The 18,789-nt window shown below is 40.0% G+C and overlaps 1 protein-coding gene across 1 annotated transcript in view; it reads left to right on the top strand.

Moving 5' to 3' along the window:
* Positions 1-18,789, top strand: part of CFAP47 (cilia and flagella associated protein 47) — a 681,124-nt gene that overhangs the window by 254,834 nt on the left and 407,501 nt on the right. Inside the window, 3 exon segments of the mRNA XM_030575652.1 lie at positions 1,070-1,220; positions 4,863-4,951; positions 15,716-15,802. Of these exon segments, the coding sequence (XP_030431512.1) occupies positions 1,070-1,220; positions 4,863-4,951; positions 15,716-15,802 (327 nt within the window).

The following is an 18,789-nucleotide window of genomic DNA, read 5'->3' as shown; positions in this document are numbered from 1 at the left end:
CTCTCCTTATAGTTAGTATGGCAACATCTGTTTTTTCATGTCCTCTGAGTATGTATATCTTCCTATTGTATTTTCCACTGCATGCATCCGATGAAGTGGGTTTTAGCCCATGAAAGCTTATGCTCAAATAAATTTGTTAGTCTCTAAGGTGCCACAAGTACTCCTTGTTCTCCTTTCTGAGTAGCTATATTATCACCATATTCCATAGCATATAATCTTTTTTTCTGAAATACTGTGTCTTTTTAGCTTCTATAACGCCCATGCATTAAAACAACCTCCTGTTTTTCACCCATGCACTGTTATTTTTCTGACTTGAGTACCATTCTAAGATGTTTGTTGGCATAAAGTCCTATGAACCCAAGCTTATTCTTCAATAATATAATGATAATTAATCTCTCATTTTCCCAGGGCTAGGGCAAATCATACTTCTTTTAGAATCTCATTCTGTGTGGGTTTTGTGGCTTTATCAGCTACACAGTCCTTATTTGCATGAGAGCAGTTTTTCCTTTATCTCTATTTATATACTAAATCCTGAAAGCCTTATTTTTTTTATTCAGCCCTCACCCAATAGGACTTGAATGCGAGTTTGCTTAAGGACTTCTGGATTTGGCCCACAATATTTGTAGTAAAGTATCTAATTGTTTAACGTCTAAACTTCTCTTGGATGAAAGGGAACACAAAATAAACTTACTGGTAATAGTTATCCTAGAAGAAAAATACAAAGATAAGGTGGCACTTTCTGCACAAGAGTATAAAAACAATAACTTTTAATATTAAAACTTTACACTGATAGTACAAGTAAACACACACATTTTTTCTAGATTATTATTTCTCACTCTTTCTCCCTCCCACCTCTCTCCTTTTTATTAGCAAACAAAAACAGCTTTTGGACTCAGCATTGCATATTGGTCAATTCAAAAGTAATTCTCCTTTTCTCCACCCTCTCTTCAAAAATCTTTAAAAAATGTTCTGGTACTGAAATGACCCTCCAGATTTCTTTGGTAGTAATTTGTGAGTTTAATTTAGTTAATTCTAAAGAAAGTGATTCCTTTATTATTTTTATAACTAGGAGCCAAATAAATATAAATGTGGAATTCACGAGTCGCTTTCTACATCCTGCTGAAGCAATGTTGTTGTTGATTTCGAAGACTGTAAGTGGAATAGGAGGTACAACAATGACTTTCTCTCTGAAATCTAAAGTCAGCCGTATTGACCCTGCTGTAAGTATTGTGTATGTCATTTGAAAAAAAATGTGAATGTTCCTGTAAATCACTCACAAAAATTCTTGGACTTGCATGGTAGGGTTGACAGTAAAACAAAAATCCTAATTTTGTGAAAAATTTCACTGTTTCAGCATTTGTTTTAGTTCCTTATCAAAATGAAAACTAGACCTTTTGAAATAAGAATTAGAGAGACAAACCAATAGACACAAACATATCCCTACCTCAGAATAGCCAAAACCCCAATGATTAGGGCACTCAGTTGGGATGTAGGAGACTCAGAATGAAGTTCCCATGCCAAATCAGGCTGATGGGGACTTTAACCCAGGTCGCCTACACTTCAGGTAAGTAACTTAACCACTGGGCTAACGGCTATTCTGGGATGTCTTTCTATTTGCCTTTTTTCTCTCCCCTGCACCATTTCCACCCTGGGCTTGAAACATTTCAGTTTTTACAAGTTGACATTTTTCAAACAAAAAGCATTTTGTTGAAAAACTCCCAACCAGCCCAAATGATATATCAAATATAAACAAGGCTTGGGGTAAAAAATTCAAAAGCATCTAAGGGACTTCCATTTTCAGAAGTAACCTAGGCACTTAGAAGCTTAAGTCCTATTAACTGTCAGTGGGACTTAGATATTTAAATGCCTAAAGATGGAGATAGGCACCTAGTGGGATTTTCAGTGGGATTTAAGCACATAGGCACTTCTGAAAATCATAGTGAGAAGCCATCTGCATCTTTAGGCATGTAAGTATCTTTAAAAATCTGACCCTTAGTGCCTAGTTCCTTTTGAAAATGCAACTTGGATGCCTACATCACTTAGATGCTTTTGAACATTTTATACCTGGCGTTCTGTCCATTGAGAAATGATTTTATTTTTTATATTAAGGATAAGTCTAAGCTGCAAAAAATAAAACAAAAAAAATTACCTCACCACCTGTGGCAAGTCAACTGACTTGGGCTTGTGGGCTCGTGCTGCAAGGCTAAAAACAGCAGTACATAAGTTCCTGCTTGGGCTGGAGCCTGGGCTCTGAGACCCACCGCCTTTGCTGGGTTTCAGCGCCCTGACTCCAGCATAAGCAGGAATACCTGTCTACACTGCTATTTTTAGCCTGCTAGTACAAGCACTGTGAGCCCAAGTTGGTTGACCCCGGCTTTGAGACTTGCTGGCAGAGGGTTTTTTCCCTCCTCCCCCACCCCTTTTTTTTTCCTGCTGTGTAGAGATATCCTAAGTCAGGGATCCCCAATGTGGTGCCCGCGGGTGCCATGTGTGCCACCTACTGGCCGCCGGACAAGCAGCCGCCGAAATGCCACCAAAAAGTGGCCACATCAAGAAGCGCTACTGCCAAAATCCCAGAAATCCTACCGAACTGATGACGCTCCTTCTTGGCATCATTTTGGCGGTGATACCTATTGACGTTACCACTTCACGGCGTCATTTTGATGGCTGCTTGTCCAGTGTCCATGGTCCTTGGCAGCTAGTCATCTGGTGCCTGTGTTATACCAATTATATTAGACCAGTAAAAACCAGCAGGATCTTATTAAAGGGGACAAGACAAAGATGCCACATTTATTATGATAACAATTTGATTTATGACTAATAACTAATATCTTAATTCTTATACACACACACACACACACACACACATTCACATTATACCTAGTACCTATACACACACATTTACACACATACCCACATTCATCAGGTCTTCTGCAGCTGCTGCATAGTTACCAGTCCTGAAGATAGCTTAAGTTCATGACTTGATTTTGTAGCTTGGGTTCATAGCTTGTGGCGGCTAACTGGCCAGGAAAGCCGGACACAAGGACAAGCTGGATCTGTGTTGGACAGGCACTGATGTCCTTCCATGTTGGCAGCTGAATGTTACCCAGAGTCTCTCATCTCACCCTTCTTTTTTATAGGCTTTTAGTTTGGATTCAAAGTCTATAGGTCTTGCTGTGTCACGCTGCCTCTGGGTTTGGATTGATCACCCATCAATTGCAGGTGTGACTTTCAGCCTTGAACCTGGCTTTGATCTTCCTTCTGTTGTTCTGTTGTCCTTTTCTTTTTAGGGTGGATGCTTCTTACTTTGTTTAGGGCTGTTGTCTAGGTCTTCAGCCATTGGTATTTGAACTTTATCTCATCAGAACAGGCTGGGGCTGGAGGTTGATTCCGTCATCCACACATACCTCATTCACACGTCTAAACTAAACTAATAAGATTACAGCAAGGTTTGCAGAAATGACAGTTGGTGGAAGTTTTTACAAAATGGAGTGAGTGTTTTAAAATGGGGTTTGAATTACAATATGGCAAACAGTGAACAGAAGTTACAATGTAGGCAAGTGTAGTGAATGGTGAACAGAAGTTACATTAACAATTAAAAACAATTTCATTTATCAGTTCTACACCTGCACCACGGGAAAGGTTGGGGACCGCTGCCAAGTGTTAAAAACTAGTACTTGTGACATAGACCTGTTTCTTGCTGAGACAAGTTACTTGTTTGACCATTTCTGTGTAAGAATCCTAAATAAAACATAGATCTGTAGTATCTAGTGTGTATGTATGTATTATTCTGTAATTCTTGGAATGTGCTGAAACCATTATCGCATAATTAGTTTAATATTAGGAAAAAGTGTGTATGAGACTCTTCTGAAACTTATGTGGGTGATAGTTGAGCCTCATTTGCAACAGTGTTTCTCCACTGTTAGCCAAGTGGGTGTAGGAGAATTTTGGTTAACTAGGTCAGCTGTAAATGTTATGACTTGTTTTATGTCTCTAAGAAAAAAGTATGGATAACTGTATGAGAAATATGCTTTTAAAGATATCAGGAGAGTCTGTGATCGCTGTAGCTCAGATTGCATAATGCTTCCCCCCCCCCTGCTTTCAATCACAGACTAGTTTCTGAAATTTTTATCATCTAGGCTGTAATATGAAAATTTGATTTCTCCGAAAAGATGATTTGTTTTGCTCAAACTTTCCACAAACAGTCAAGCAATTTTTTGAGACAAGTGGAGAAAAAATCCAATTTCCCAATATAGAAAAAGAAAATTGTGCAGTTCTTCTTTTTATAAACCGCTTTCTAGACAGAATGACTGGAGGGAGGGTGAGACTGCTGAAATTTGGCATTGAAATAGTTGTTACAGTGGAGAAGTTTCTTTAAATGTTCTCGTGAAAGTTGGTTTTGATTTTGAGTTATGGGTATAACTCTGAAAACTCCATGCTGTTCTTGCACAATACATTTTACGTTTTGTTTTTCTCTTAGTATGGAGATAGTTGAGCTTAAAGATGTCTGCACTGGACATCCATGCATGGCTTGGTTGCGTAGTGAAAGGTGTACCAAAGGTGCCCATTGGCTGAGAATAAGGGATTCTAGGATCACAGGAAAGAGGCGTCCTACATTTTATAATCTGCATCTATTTGCAGGAGATGTGCTATTGTCTGTTTTAAGGAAAGCAAGCATCACTTCTTTTCTTCGTGGGGAGGGGAAATTAGCAAATTCAAGACAATAGACTATATTAAGATAGGTACTCAAAGGCCAAGAAATGCCAGAATTAATGTTGCTGCCTTGTTTGTATGCATTAAGTATAGAGTTGTTTTTTTTTTTAAATTTTCCTTCACTGATATTACTTTTTATTCTCTTTTAGGGTGTATTAAAATGCAAATCCCCATGTTACGAACAGAAGAAAGTTAGTCTGAATGTTACTAGTCCCTTCAGAACTGATGGAATATTCAGGTAGGCAATGTTGTGAAGATAAAATCATAACTATAATATCATGTATATCTAGTCTTTTCCATAATTTTCTCCAGTTTAAAAATGTAGGAAAAATTGAAGTTAAATTACAGTAACTACTCACTTAATGTTGTAGTTATGTTCCTAAAAAATGTGACTTTATGTGAAACAATGTCAAGCGAATCCAATTTCACCATAAGAATTAATGTAAATTGGGGGGGGGGGTATGTTCCAGGGAATGTTTTTTCACCAGACAAGACATTAGATACATATATAATATACATTTTAAACATTTTTAAACAAACAGTTTAATATTGTACACAGCAATGAATGATTATGAATCTTGGTTGAGGTCCTGGAGTAAGAGGATGGAATATTTCCCAGGGATTGCCTTGCTGATAAATAATGAACCAGCACTCGGCGGAGCCCTCAAGGGTTAATACACTGTTGTTAATGTAGCCTCACACTCTACAAGGCAGCATGGACTGAGGCAGGAGGGAGGAAACATAATAGATGCAGAGCAGTAGCTGCAAACACCTCCCTGCAGAAACTGAACATGATGATGAGCCCACACTATCGCGCTGGAGCGCACCACTCCCTCCTCCTGACAGCACATTGCCCCTTTAATTATGCTGACTGCACTTCAAGTATGTTGCCCTTTTAAGCAGATCAGACAGGAAACAACGGGTTCCAGCAAGCTTCCTCCTTTCTGTCCGCTTTGTGAAGAGGGGGTACAGAGCGGGGGTAGGGGGCAGGAGCAGGGGGAGATCCTGATATCAGCACCCCTTTCCCTCCATGCCCTCCCCCCCACGAGCAAGCAGGAAGCTCCTGGGAGCAGCTCCAAGTCAGATGGCAGGAACGGCACAGCAGTGGTGGGAGGGACAGCTGAACTGTTGCTGGGCAGCTGCCAAGCCACATACCTTACAGGGAATTTAGGGGAGCTGACGGGGGAAGGGGGTTGCCGCCCCTTCCCCCCGCCCTGGTTCTAATCCCCATAACAGGGAGCTGCTCTTCCAGAGAATCCTGCAAGCAGTGGACAAAGCAGGCAGCTGCCAAACAGCAGTATAAGGGAGCATTTTGCAACTTTAAATGATCTTTAATTGATCAGCAACGAAACAACATTAGGATAGGATAAGATAACGAGTCTTGTGGATAAGGGAGAAGCGATGGACTTTAGTAAGGCATTTGATACAGTCTCGCATGATATTCTTATTGATAAACTAGGCATATACAACTTAGATGGGGCTACTATAAGGTGGGTGCATAACTAGTTGGATAACCATACTCAGAGTAGTTATTACTGGTTCCCAATCCTGCTGGAAAGTTATAATGAGTGGGGTTCCGCAGAGGTCTGTTTTGGGACCAGCTCTGTTCCATATCTTCATCAATGACTTAGATATTGGCATAGAAAGTACGCTTATTAAGTTCGTAGATGATACCAAACTGGGAGGGATTGCAACTGCTTTGGAGGATAGGATCAAAATTCAAAATGATCTGGACAAATTGGAGAAATGGTCTGAGGTAAACAGAATGAAGTTTAATAAAGACAAATGCAAAGTGCTCCACTTAGGAAGGAACAATCAGTTTCACACATACAGAATGGGAAGAGACTGTCTAGGAAGGAGTATGGCAGAAAGGGATCTAGGGGTTATAGTGGACCACAAGATAAATATGAGCCAACAGTGTGATGCTGTTGTAAAAAAAGCAAACGTGATTCTGGGATGCATTAACAGGTGTGTTGTGAGCAAGACACGAGATGTCATTCTTCCGCTCTACTCTGCGCTGGTTAGGCCTCATCTGGAATATTGTGTCCAGTTCTGGGTACCGCATTTCAAGAAAGATGTGGAGAAATTGGAGAGGGTCCAGAGAAGAGCAACAAGAATGACTAAAGGTCTAGAGAACATGACCTATGAAGGAAGACTGAAAGAATTGAGTTTGTTTAGTTTGGAAAAGAGAAGACTGAGAGGGGACATGATAGCAGTTTTCAGGTATCTAAAAGGGTTCATAAGGAGGAGGGAGAAAACTTGTTCATCTTAGCCTCTAAGGATAGAACAAGAAGCAATGGGCTTAAACTGCAGCAAGGGAGGTTTAGGTTGGACATTAGGGAAAAGTTTCTAACTGTCAGGGTAGTTAAACACTGGAATAGATTGCCTAGGGAAGTTGTGGAATCTCCATCTCTGGAGATATTTAAGAGTAGGTTAGATAAATGTCTATCAGGGATGGTCTAGACAGTATTTGGTCCTGCCATGAGGGCAGGGGACTGGACTCGATGACCTCTCAAGGTCCCTTCCAGTCCTAGAGTCTATGAATCTATGAATCTCTAACAGGGACGACTTTGAATGAAGAGTTACTGTATAGGAATTTGCATTTCCAAAATTGTTACAAGCATTATGATAATGAATAAAGAAGATAAATAAACCTTAATTGAAATCCATCTTGGTGTAAGCAATGGAACTACAGCTTTCATCAAATGGAGTTCATGAACCTTGCTTGTATTTTTGTGTATGGCTGAGATCCAGCAGAATTCCAAAGAGAAACAAACCATGTTAATTAATAGTTGTTGTTTTTTTTCCAGTCTGCTTTGTCCTGCTGGTTAAATTACTAAATTGAAATATTAATGCAAAAGTGAATATATGCATTTGCATAGGGACTTACATCATCATCAATTAGTCTAATTTTTCTTTTGTATTCATAATATATGGAACATCTCCAGAGATGTAAACATTTTTTTTCTAATATGTAAGAAATAGAATGTTATGCTGCTTTAATATCTCAGTACTGTGTTATCTAGCTCCAGATTTTGTCTTTAATCTGCAGAGCCAAATACAGGACCATAAAGTTAATTTGTATTTAAGAGCACAGAACAGAAAACAGTTTTCTGTATTATTTCTGGCTTCTCTTAATGATAGCCTGTTTAATACACACATTGCCTCCTTGTAATTTCATATATGATAGGCTAAAATGGGATATACCATAAAATTCCAGGAATTACAAAGTACCCTCATTGGTGAAACATGAAAGATTGATGACCATTTGTCAGTGTGCTCTTTTGTTACAGGACTGGTACTCATTCATGTTAATTCATCACTGTTTTATTTTTGTTTTTTTGTGAAGTGAATTTAATGTTTGTTTAATGTTTGCCAGGTTGACAGTCCTGAGGATGGAAGTCCTCTGTTTATCCACAAAATAGAATCATAGGACTTGAAGGGATCTTGAGAGGTCATCTAGTACAGTCCTTTGCACTTATCACAGGACTAAGTATTATCTAGTCCATTCCTGACAGGTGTTTGTCTAACCTGCTTGTAACAATCTCTAATGATGGAGAGTTGCAACCTCCCTAAGCAATTGATTCCTAACTTCCAGTTAGGAAGTTTTTCCTAATGTCCAACCTAAACCTCCCTTGCTGCAAGTTAAGCCCATTGCTTCTTGTCCTATCCTCAGAGGTTATGAAGAACAATTTTTCTTCCTCCTCCTTGTAACAATGTTTTACATACTTGAAAACTAGATCTGACATGGGTAGGAGCTAGTGAAATTGCCTTTGCTGCCCCACCATTGTGCTTTGAGCTCAACTACGTAAGGGGTGTCAGATGAATTAGTTTAGTTTCCATGTTTACTCAGTCCTTAAGACAATCAGCATGGGTACCTGTTGTGGTTTTTATGATGTGGATACCTGTCCACCAGAAAGTAGATTAAGGCCACCAAGTAAACTAATTTTTATCTGGATGACTCCAGCTATTGGATCACAACTATTTAAATAACTGCAATCTACAGGTGAAAGGTTTCATATCACATTGCTAGTCTTCTGAACCTTTCAGGCCTTCCCTGGGAATTTATTTGCTTAATTATGTGTAAGGCCCTACCAATCTCAAGACAATGAAAAAAGTATCATGGACCATGAAATAAAACCTTTCCTGTGAAATCTGATCTCCCCCTTGTTACTGGGAGCATCCCAGCCAGAAACCTCTAGCTGCAAGTCCCTGCACGGCTGCTCTCAGGGGGACATCAGATTCACCCCCAAGTGCCTCCCCCTGCTGCAGGAAGCTCCCATGCTGGACAGCAACCCTGGTGTTTTCCTGCAGCTTGAGGCTAGTGAAGGTGGGTTCGATCTCCCCCTGCTGCTGGGAGGCCCCAGCCAGGGGGCTCCTATCTGTGAGTCCCCACCAGGCTGGAGAGGCACAGGATTTGTCTTTCCCCTGCAGAGCTGCTGGCAGAGGGATGTGAAGGATCAGACCCACCTTCAGGTACCTTGTGGGTTGAGACCCTCATGGTTAGGACACTGAAATTTCAGATGTAAACACATGAAAATATGAAATTGATGAATTTTGACACCTCCGGCCGTGAAATTGATCAAAATGGACCGTGAACTTGGTAGGGCCCTGCGTACACTACTGGAAAGAAATCTGAAGGTCTCCAATAATACATTTTGAAACATTTTAAATACACTGTACAGAGTAGACACTAAGGAAAAGAATCCATTGAAAAGCTGAGGTATTTCAACTCTTTGTTAAATATACGGAAAATACCTGGTATTTACATAGCAGAAAAATTTGCTCGCTAAATAACTCTACTGGTAGTTCTCTGTTTTGTTAGATGTAGCATTGCTTGTTTTTCCTTTTTTTAAAAAAGCAAATACTTTATATACTTACACTTATATGTTTGTTAAACTCTTATTGAATATTTGTATTTAATTTTTAAAAAGTAAATGCTCTTAACAGTTTCAAAATGTTTCTCTCTAAAGTGCTGAAAATTTTTCATTACTTTTTGAATTCACCAATATTTCCATATATTAAATATCATGGATTGGTAACTGCTGGTCAGTTTTGACTTTTTAATTGTGAAAACTGTGAACCAGAACCTCAGGTGATGTAAATTGTCATAGCACCATTGAAAGCTAAGAGCACATGTCCTCAGCTGGAGCTGTGCCAGTTTACATCAGTTGAGAATCAGATCCCTCTGTTTTTATACTGTACAGTATATTATCTTTCTGCTACTGCTTTCTTAGTATGGTTCAGAAAAAATATAGACGTTTGGTGTGACCAGGCTGAGTGAGTTCTGTCTACTGGTTGCTGTGACCAGTTTTTACTTGATCGTTCCATAGCAAAGTATGGTATAATAGAAATTCTACAACAGCATTATCAAAATTGTAGCATGTGGCCAATGACTTACTTTTTCTCTCCCTCTTCATTTCTGTTTTTGATTGGCTAAATTATTTTTAATGTTGCACAAATCACAATGGAAGTAGATAGGATCCAAATGTGGAAAACCACTCAGTGTCAGAATGAATAGGCAAGAGTCTTCTAGGATAAGAAAGAGAAACTGCTAAAGGTTTTTTAGGGGTCAAGTCAAAGATATTTTCATAGATTCATACAACCCTAATTTGTATAAAATATATGGGTAGGACATCATTAAAAAAAACTACTTTAAAAAGTCACCAGGGCACCTGACTTCTGTCCATTACTGGGAGGAGATCATCAGAATGCAAGACACTTGTGTAATCTCTGTACCATTCCCATGTTAGAAATCTGAGTAACAGGAAACAAGGAAAGGTGAGGACTGCAGATGGTATCCTAGTTGCTTTCCCACCCCCACTGAATAACTTTGCTCAAAAAAGGCAAGTTACTGCAGTCATCAATGCCCATAGATGATTTAGTGAGTAATTGCCTGACAACCAGTTGGCTCTGTGCCTTTTCTCAGGGAGGCATTAAGGTTCAAATAGGAGTGTACCCAGTACCTTCCCAATTGAGTTGACCATCCAGGAGAGCTGTAGATCTCTCTCTTCTACCCTAGAGATATCCATATACTTGGTGATAGGAAACCTGAATTGACTGTCATGTCATGTCAATCCTCCTCCTTTCATGACACTGTCTTGGGTGTGTGCTGTGGTGCCTCAAGAAGATAGAATATCAGTACCTACTCCCAGCGATTTGGTCAGACTGTCTTTTCCAACAGGGGCATTTGAACTTTGTCTCATCAGCAAATGTAGTGTGCATTAGCTTCTTAAACAAGCAAGAGCAGTTTAAGCACCTCACCCAAAGTTAGGATGCTGTGAATTACTGAGCACATCAGGCCTCTTACTTAGGTGCCTAACTCCATCTCTAATTTTACACATCTGAGTTTAAAACATTATCGAACGTGCTTTGCATGGATAGGGGTCATATTAGCTCGTCAAAGATGAACAGTCAAAGTTTGATCAGGCCAAAACTCCCAAAGGCCAGTGAAATGATGATTTGAGACCAAAATGTGGAGTATTGTTTTAACTGGCTCCAGTTATAAAAGTGCCTATGCTGAGGGCTGTCTGCATCGCACCACAGTTTGGACTGTGATGGTGTGAATTGCTGTTTAAAGAGAACTACATAAATGTGAACTATGTACCTTTTAGTTCACGCCCACATGGGGGAGTTAAGCGTGTGCTGCAATTTACATCTCCCTGCTCCAAACTGCTGGGCTCTGTAGACATAGGCTTAGGGAGAGCTGGAGCTGCATCAATATATTTCGTCCAGGTTCTGCTACCCGTACTCACTTGGAGTAATATCTGTCATGGTCAGTGTGACTGCTTAGGGGAATACTGGTTGATATTGGAGGCTCTCTCTATCTGTGGAGCTTTGCAAATCCTAATTTGAATGTGGAGCTTGTTTGCCTTCTCTGCTGTCTGTTGCCTCCGTATTGAGAGCTAAAACCCACATGAAGTGACATCAGAAATTCTTGTATCTGGCACAGGGCTACCAATAGAAGGTCATTAAACTTTGATGATCATCTATTCAAATGGTGCATCTTTGAACAAAGAGCTTCTCTTCCCAGGGCTTACTAGTTTTTCAGTTTGAACTCCAGGGAAAAAGTAACTGAGCAAACTATTACCTGGTAAGGGATTTCAGTTTCTTAACTAAACTGTTCAGAGGGTCACCTCACCAAAAAGGAAGTTGTAAAAGAAAGGGTCTTTCACTGGCCACTTTGGAGAGAGAGCAGAAGGAAATTGGCTGCAGAGAAAAGAGACAGATTCATGATTCAGAGGAGGAGTCCTGTTCAGTAAGGTAAGGGGGACCCTGAACACTCCAGAAAGCCCAGAGATTGTTTGAGTAGTGAGGAAATTGAAGCAGGGAAATGCAAAAAAGTATTTTTAGTTTTGTTTAGGTCTGCATTATTCTTATCTCACTAAAGTAAAGAGTGAGTGTTTTTTGAAGCTTTTACAAACCCATGAGACAGTCAGCATTCACTATCATGTTTCCCTGAAGAGCTGAACTGTAAATTCAGAGTGCCCACAAGGTTGGATCTCTGGGAAAGGGTTTACTTAAGGTACTGGAGAGATTGGGGGTGGAACTGCAGCCAATGAGAACTGCTGGAGTGGGGCTGGGCAGTGCTAGGCACAGAGCCTTTGAGCCAGCACTAGCCACTGCAGAAGTCATGGAGGTCACGGAAAGTCACAGGATCCATGACCTCCGTGACCCACTCACAGCCTTACTCATAGTTACTTGAATGTTACATTAATGAGAAGAGACAGTTGGGTGTTTCATTTCATTCAGTATGGACTTAGTCTCTGGATATGTAAAATTTTAGGAAAAAATAGTTCCTATTTTAATATTAATACCTCAGTTCTGTTAAGCTGTGGGATGTTGCTGAATCTTCAGATGTTTATTTTCTTTACTATGGCTAAGGATGGGTTGAAAGATATGCCATATGTCATTGGAAAAGTATTTCTTCATCGATTTGCACTAAGGACTCCAAATTGATCTGTCATCTAGATAAAGTAATAGTTTTGGTTATTCATAATATACTTGTTCCTTGAATAGATGGCTCCAATTAGATTGTTCTTTGATTGACTGCACATGTCCATTCCACTCTAGGTGAGTGTGTGTGTCCAGTGCTTGGTTATCAGAGATTTTTTCCTCTCCACCAGTACCTGTCAGGCCGTCTCAAGTGCCCTCTGCTGCTACATGCCACTGCATGCAGGTATAAAGGATGGAGCACCCCCAGCCCCACTTGGTTCCTTCTTACTGCCCATGATGGTTGTTGGAGTGATTACAGACTTGTAACTGCAAGTTCTTCTCTCATTCATAGTAAAATATACCTATTTTTATTTAGAGTAGTCTCCTAGTTAGAGTTTTAGGTGATGATTAATTATAGGTTTTAGTTTTTAGGTTATAGACTGACCAGTTCAGTTTTCAGTACTGGTACCGGTGTCAGAATGATCCCTCATTTTTTATCATGTTGCTCAGGCAGCAAACCAATGCCAGTGAGTGTTCTGCACCCCAACTGCCTTAAGTGCTTGGAGGAGCTCCAGGTGTGTGACACATGTCCTATTTTCAAAGGATTTAAGCTTTGCTCAAAAAAGGAAAGAGCAGCTGGGCTTAAGTGTATTCTTATAGAGGTGGTGCTCTGTCCTCCCTTGGAGCTGTCCAGTTTGCAGCCAGCACTGGGTATGTCAGCATCGACACAGAGTGCTCCACCAAAGTTATCTGAGTTGAGAGCTCAGTCACCGTCACTGGTGCTGAGGAAGAAGCACAAGACATCCAAGAACTTGGTATCTCACTCATCAAGATCCCCAGTACTGAAGCCTTCTAAAGGCAAGAGACCTGGGAGGGTCATTGGAAAGGAGGCCCTCCCTGAAACACACTTCAGCTAAAACTGGGTAGTCAGCTCCAGAACCTGTGCCAGATCTGTCAAGACCGACCTCTGAAGTGCCTATTACAGCATTGTGAGATTATCTTTCAGTGCCTCAGGGCCAAGAAGCATTACTGGCACTGTCAACTCTGGAGGCATATGCAGCTGCTAGAGAACTACTTAATCTTTCAGTGCTGGTTTTTCCAGCAGTGCAGGAAGGATATCAGCTGGTACAGGTGGCTAGGAACCCTACTCTGGCTCCTCTGAAGCATGTGGTACTGATGCCACCTACACTTTCTTACCTTGGAAAACCGTACAGTTGAGATGGAATCCAGCTATGATTTCTCCAGTGTCTCCATCTCTGGGTTCTGGCCCTCAGTCTCCAGTACCAACGGGTTCTATTCTCCCATTATTGGAAGACTCAGATTCTTCATCCTCTTCAGACTCAGAGACTGGGTCCTGTGTCCCAGCCTAGGCAAAACATACATCCTTTATTGGGGACTTATGGTCCGTAGTTCCTACACTAAAAAGTGTAGCCGTTATTCAGTCTACCTTTGCTATGCTGGGGCTCCTAGTTAGTGTGGACAAAATATTTCTGAAACCAGTCCAGATAATAGAATTTATTGGAGTGGTCCTGTACTCTATGAAGGTCAAAGATTTTCTACAGCAATTGAGGTTAGACATGCTGCAGGGCTTGGTTCTGAAACTAAAAGCTCATCCTGTCACCACAGTATGCAGCTGCCTCAGGCTCCTAGTTACATGGTGGTGTGTAGCTATGTAGTGCAGCACACCCACTATACCTCAGATAGTTGCAAGGATGGCTATCTTCCGTGTATTCCCTGAGCCATCATCATCTAGGTTTGAGTACCAGTGCTAATCTTGTGCTCCCTGGACTGGTGACTGAACCCTTTGAGAGTTTATATGGTGATCCCGTTTACTTCTCCACAACTAGCCCTCAATTTAGGCCCAGATGCATTGGCCCTGGGTTGGGGATCCCACAGTGGGTTCCTGGATACTCAGGGTCTTTGGTCTGCCCAAAATTTGAAGATGCATATGAATGTCAGGAAATTGTGAACTATTCATCTAGCTCATTTAACCTTCCTTCCACTTATCAAGGGAAAAAATCTGCTAGTGTTAACAGACAACACAGCAACTTTGTTTTATTTGAACGGAAAGGGAGAAGCCTGGTCTACTTGATTGTGTCAGGAGGTGATTCTCCTTTGGGAATTCTCCATCGCCATCTCCATCTCAGAGCTGCTTACCTTCCAGGGATGTAGAATACACTGACAGATCAGTTGAGCAGATCCTTTACCAATTACTACGAATGGTCACTGTATCTATTGGACTAGAAAACACACAGCGTCCACAGCTTTCCTGATACAAGTACCTATTCTGAACATTTGCAAAGTGGCAACTTAGTTGTCAGTGCACATTTTCCCATTATTATATTATTGCCATCTCTCGAGGAACGATGCCAGATTTGGGCATCTTGTTCTACAATCACTGTTCGCGTAGACTCCAAGTCCACCTGCAGACCGGACTGCTTGTGAGCCATCTACACTGGAATGGACATATGCAACCACTCAAAGAAGAAAAAATGGTAACTAACCTTTCTGTAATTGTTGTTGTTCGAGATGTGTTGCATGTATCCATACCACAACCTGCCCTCCTACCTCTCTCTATCATAAGAAGGAACTGAAGGGAGTTGAGGTGGCTCCCCCCTTTATACCTGAAGACAGTGGCGTGTGGCAGCAAAGGAAATTTTAACCTCTCCAACAGGTACCATTGAGGGGGAAAATATCTCTGACAACTATGAACTTATCATGCATTCACCTACTGTGGAATGGAAATGCACAATACCTCTTGAGGAATAACAGTTAAAATGGTTACTAACCTTTCTGTCCTATTATTAAGTTACAAGAGTTAATTGTGTTTTGAGAAGTGTCTTGGGATTTTTGTGAATTTGAAACTTGATTCTTAATTTTGAAAAAAAAGTAAACTTCTTGTCCCTTTTATTTTTGCACAGTTTAGTGTACTTTTTAAGTTCTCCAATGTGAGGACAATAATAACTTTTCTTTACCAGGACTTTGTTTCAGATTTTTAGATAAAGTAATAAACTTTCATTTTGTAAATAAGATGTACAGTAAGAATGTATGTGTGCTTTTTTCCCAGGGTTATTTTAGTGGAATCTACAACTTACTTAACTGTGCCCGAGCACTTGGATCAAGCCAGCCAAGTAAAGCAAGGCAAAACGCACAGGTAGGTGTTAAAATTCAGTTACTGATTGCGTATTGTGGTGTAATACAACTTAATTGGTATAACATCTTGTATATATCTGTATCGCTAAACTTTCAAGAATTATGAAATGTGATTTTGACATATGATAGAAATTCAATAACATTTATGAAAAGACATTTTATAAATGAAAGAATATTGTCAGAGGCATTGGAAAAAGATATATATATTTTAAATTAAGATCTGAAGAGATGAAAATTTGTTGAGTATGGGAGATAAGGGAAAAGGTGGACTTCTGCTGTTTCTTCCTACCACTGAACAGGTAAATGTTAGAGCTGAAGTGGTGATGTGTGAAAGGACAGAGAGGACAATAGTGCTAAATGAGTGGAGGAAGTAGGGAGAGGAACCAGTCTGCCTTAGTGACATTTTAAGTTCATTTGGAGGCTGAAAACAAGGAAAAGTTCTTTTGGATTGGACTGGGTCCTGAACTGAACAGGCTGAAGATGTTTCAGGAGGGGATGAGATCTTCACATTTTTTTTTAGCATATGAGAAGGCAGGTGACAAAATTCTGCACATGCTAGAGTTTTAAATCCTCTAGCTTTAGGAGGCCATAGACTATGGATTTTCAGAAATGAAGATGAGCAGAGATTAATGCAAGCGCAGAGATCTAAGTTGAGGCAGTTATATGCACGGCCATTGTTACGTAGGTGACCATAGACAGATTTTCTGATGTATGAGGTGTGGAAGGAGAAGAGTTCAAGGTCGAGATGACGATGCTGGTAAAAATGGCCTAGAGTAGATGATAGAGGCAAGTTACATTCTGAGTGAAGGAGGAATGTTAAAGAAAGAAAGTACTATGTTTAAGGATTCTCATCTTGCCCAAAAGAAATACTTCTGTCTTCACCATCTCTAGCTGACAGGAAGTGATACAAATATCCACAAGTTTATTTGTCAGGACAAAAGAGGTGGAACAAGAATAAGTTATTGTATGTGTGAGGGAGACTGATGTGTATCACCAAGATTGATAGTTACAGATACAAGTAAGGAGAAGATAGAAAAGAGGTTTGAGAACTGAAAGTTGTGGACTCTGTACAAATGACTGTCTTGGCACAGCAGAGGAACTACCACAGACATATGAAGCAATACTGTTAAGTTGTGCCAAGAGATTTAGAATTACTTATGGTTAAGAACGTTACTTTTCAAATCATAGAATGAAATATAATTTGAAATATTCAGTTTACTTTCTAAGTATTCTTAGCAGTAAAACATCCCGTTCACATATTATGGGAGCTAGCTATACAGAAGGCCTATTATTATTTATCATCCTGTCAGTCCAGGGTTCATGTAATTTATTCATAAGACATATTCGTGATTCTAGGTTTCTCTATGATGATAACATGTGAACTACAAACAATGTAACTGAAGTTTAATAAATCTGGGTTCTGGTGAACCAAGGCAATAACAAGTTCCAGAGTTGAAAACACTTCAAGAAAAATGCCCGATCAGCAGCTGTCTCACACTTAAAATAGATGTGTAAAGAGGATCCGGCTCAAGTGCCTCTGCTGATCACAACTGCAGCAGTAATGCATGAGAAGGGTAACCTCATAGGTAGCCAGATCCCAAACAATTTAAGCTTTCCATGTGAACACTTAGAATAATGTCCTGATCCTAATTGGTGCTTTGTAGTCTGCATTTGTTGCCAATGTACTGTGTAATGCTTCCTTAATGCAGCAATTGGTACTAACTCCTAAATGATTCCAAGGTTTAGCCCCATGTAAAGCCAATCGCAGCAGTCTAGTATTGGCAACAAAAGTATAGATAACTGTAGCACAGTCAGCATCCACGGAAAGCAGTCATATCATAGTAGTTTCACCAACTGTAGATTAGAAAAATATTCTTGATCACAATTACTACTTTAACTGCTTGGATCAAATAAGATCTCCAAACTGAGCCTGTGGGACAAATGCTGGACAAGGTGGCTCACCAGTACTTCGAGTTGATTACTCCATTTTACTAACATTAGCTCAATCTTGTCTAATTATCTTAATCCATCTCTCAAATGTCCTTGATCCAGACTTAGAGTCACAGTTTTATAGATTCTAAGGCCAGAAGGGACCATTTTGATCATCTAGTCTGAGACCCTGTGCAGCATAAGCTGTAGAACTTCTCCAAAATAATTCCTACAGCATATGTTTTAGCAAAAAATCCAATCTTGATTTAAAAATGGTCAGTGACATAGAATCTGCCAGAAACCTTGGTATATTGTTCAAATGATTAGTTACTCTCATCATTTAAAAACTTGTGCTTTATTTCCAGTCTGAATTTGTCTAGTTTCAATTTTCAGCCATTGGATCATGTTAGACCTTTCTCCGTTAGATTGAGGAGACCAGTATAAAATATTTGTTCCCTATGTAGATACTTCTAGACTAATCAAGTCACCTCTTGCCCTTCTCTTTGCTAAGCTAAACAGATAGAGCTCTTTGAATCTGTCACTATAAGGGATATTTTCTAATCCTTTAATCATTCTTATGGGTCTTTTCTGAACTTTCTTAAATTTATCAATATCCCTCTTGAATTATGGGCACCAGAACAGGATTCCAGCAGCAGTCATACGAGTGCCAAATACAGAGGTGAAAATACCCTCTCCACTCATGTTCACTTGATAATCCACCTCCCACAAATCTCTTTCAGGGTCACTGCTTCCCAGGATAAATGCCCCCATTCTATAAGTATGGCCTACATTTTTGTTCCTAGATGTATACATTTACATTTAACCATATTAAAACACCAAGTTTACGAAGTGATCCGAATCACTCTAAATCAGTGACCTGTCCTTTTCATTATTTTCATATATCGGTTTTATTTCAGATCATTGATAAAATAATTAAATAGTATAGTGCCAAAAATCGATTCCTGCAAGACCCAAATGGAAACAGATCTAGGTCATGATGCATCTGAAGAAGTGGCATTTTTACCCACAAAAGCTTATGCCCAAATAATTTGTTAGTCT

This window comes from Gopherus evgoodei, chromosome 1 (assembly GCF_007399415.2).
Source record: "Gopherus evgoodei ecotype Sinaloan lineage chromosome 1, rGopEvg1_v1.p, whole genome shotgun sequence".
Taxonomy (NCBI): domain Eukaryota; kingdom Metazoa; phylum Chordata; order Testudines; family Testudinidae; genus Gopherus; species Gopherus evgoodei.
Note: the sequence above shows the minus strand (reverse complement) of the source record. Positions and strands in the feature narration are given on the sequence as shown.